The sequence below is a fragment of the Egretta garzetta genome, unplaced genomic scaffold, assembly GCF_000687185.1.
Source record: "Egretta garzetta isolate BGI_Z169 unplaced genomic scaffold, ASM68718v1 scaffold366, whole genome shotgun sequence".
NCBI lineage: Eukaryota > Metazoa > Chordata > Aves > Pelecaniformes > Ardeidae > Egretta > Egretta garzetta.
Genome location: NW_009260018.1, coordinates 105,280 through 106,425, shown reverse-complemented (window position 1 = coordinate 106,425; position 1,146 = coordinate 105,280). Strand labels below are relative to the sequence as shown.

The 1,146-nt window shown below is 64.8% G+C and overlaps 1 protein-coding gene across 1 annotated transcript in view; it reads left to right on the top strand.

Moving 5' to 3' along the window:
- The window catches only part of BMP1 (bone morphogenetic protein 1), a 15,183-nt gene that overhangs the window by 4,764 nt on the left and 9,273 nt on the right, over positions 1 to 1,146 (top strand). The window contains 2 exon segments of the mRNA XM_035896120.1: positions 1 to 82; positions 1,005 to 1,120. The exon segment at positions 1 to 82 is cut by the window's left edge and continues 16 nt beyond it. Of these exon segments, the coding sequence (XP_035752013.1) occupies positions 1 to 82; positions 1,005 to 1,120 (198 nt within the window).

The following is a 1,146-nucleotide window of genomic DNA, read 5'->3' as shown; positions in this document are numbered from 1 at the left end:
GGGGTCCGGCCCGCCATCGGCCAGCGGACACGTCTGAGCAAAGGGGACATCGCCCAGGCCCGCAAGCTCTACCGCTGCCCGGGTGAGTGCCGCCGGGACGGCGCGTCGCTGCCGGGGGGCTGGAGTGGCCCAGCCGGGGCTGAGAGTGCGCAGGGCCGTACCTCCCAGGGGGATGGCTCTGCTTTCACCCCAAGACTTGACCAAAGGAAGCATCACCCTGGCTGGATCCCCTCTTTCCAGTGGTAAAATCACTCTTGGGGGTCCTCCTCGCTGTCAGGCCCCCTGGCAAGGAGCAGGCAAGTTGCCTTTCGGCACCCACGGCGCTTTTCTGGGGTGCTGGTGGTGAGCAGAAGCTAAATGGAAGACTGCGATGAGCCACGAGGCTCTGCCCATGTGAGCAAAGGCATCCTCAGCTGCCCTCCCCTCCCACTCCTCCGAGAAAAGAACATCCTCCCGAGAGCCTCCCCCAAAAAGCTGGCTCCCCCACGATCCTCCTCCAAGAGCATCCTCCTCCAAGAGCATCCCTGGAGAGCACCCTCCAGCAGCAGAGCATCCTCCGAGAGCAAAGCATCCCTGGAGCCCACCCTCCAAGAGCGTCCTCCAGCCGCCCCAACAGCAAGGGGGTTTTGGATGAGGCACGGCCGGGCGTTACACAGGGCTGTTACCGATGGGATGGGGGGGCATGGTCCCACCACAGACCATGGTCCTCCCCGGGGCCGGTGCGGAGCCAGGAGTGTTGTTGGCCGGGCGGGGGGCACGGTGCTTGCGAGGGGGTGACGGGGAGCCGGGAGCCCCACCAGCCGCTCCAGCGTGGTTTGGGGCTTTTTGGGGTTGCTGCAAGGCGGTGATGGTGGTTTTTTGCCGAGCTAGTCCTTGGAGATGGGAATCTGGGTGGTAAAAAGGTGCAGGGGGGCTGGGAGCAGCAGCTGGTCCGAACCCAATGCTACCTGTCCCAATGCCGGGGGCTTCCTGAGGGTCTGACCCCCACTTTTCCCCCTTTGCAGCCTGTGGGGAGACGCTCCAGGACAGCCAGGGCAACTTCTCCTCGCCCGAGTTCCCCAATGGATACTCTGCCCACATGCACTGTGTCTGGAGGATCTCCGTCACCCCCGGAGAGAAGGTACCGACCGCCGGCGGGGCACCGAG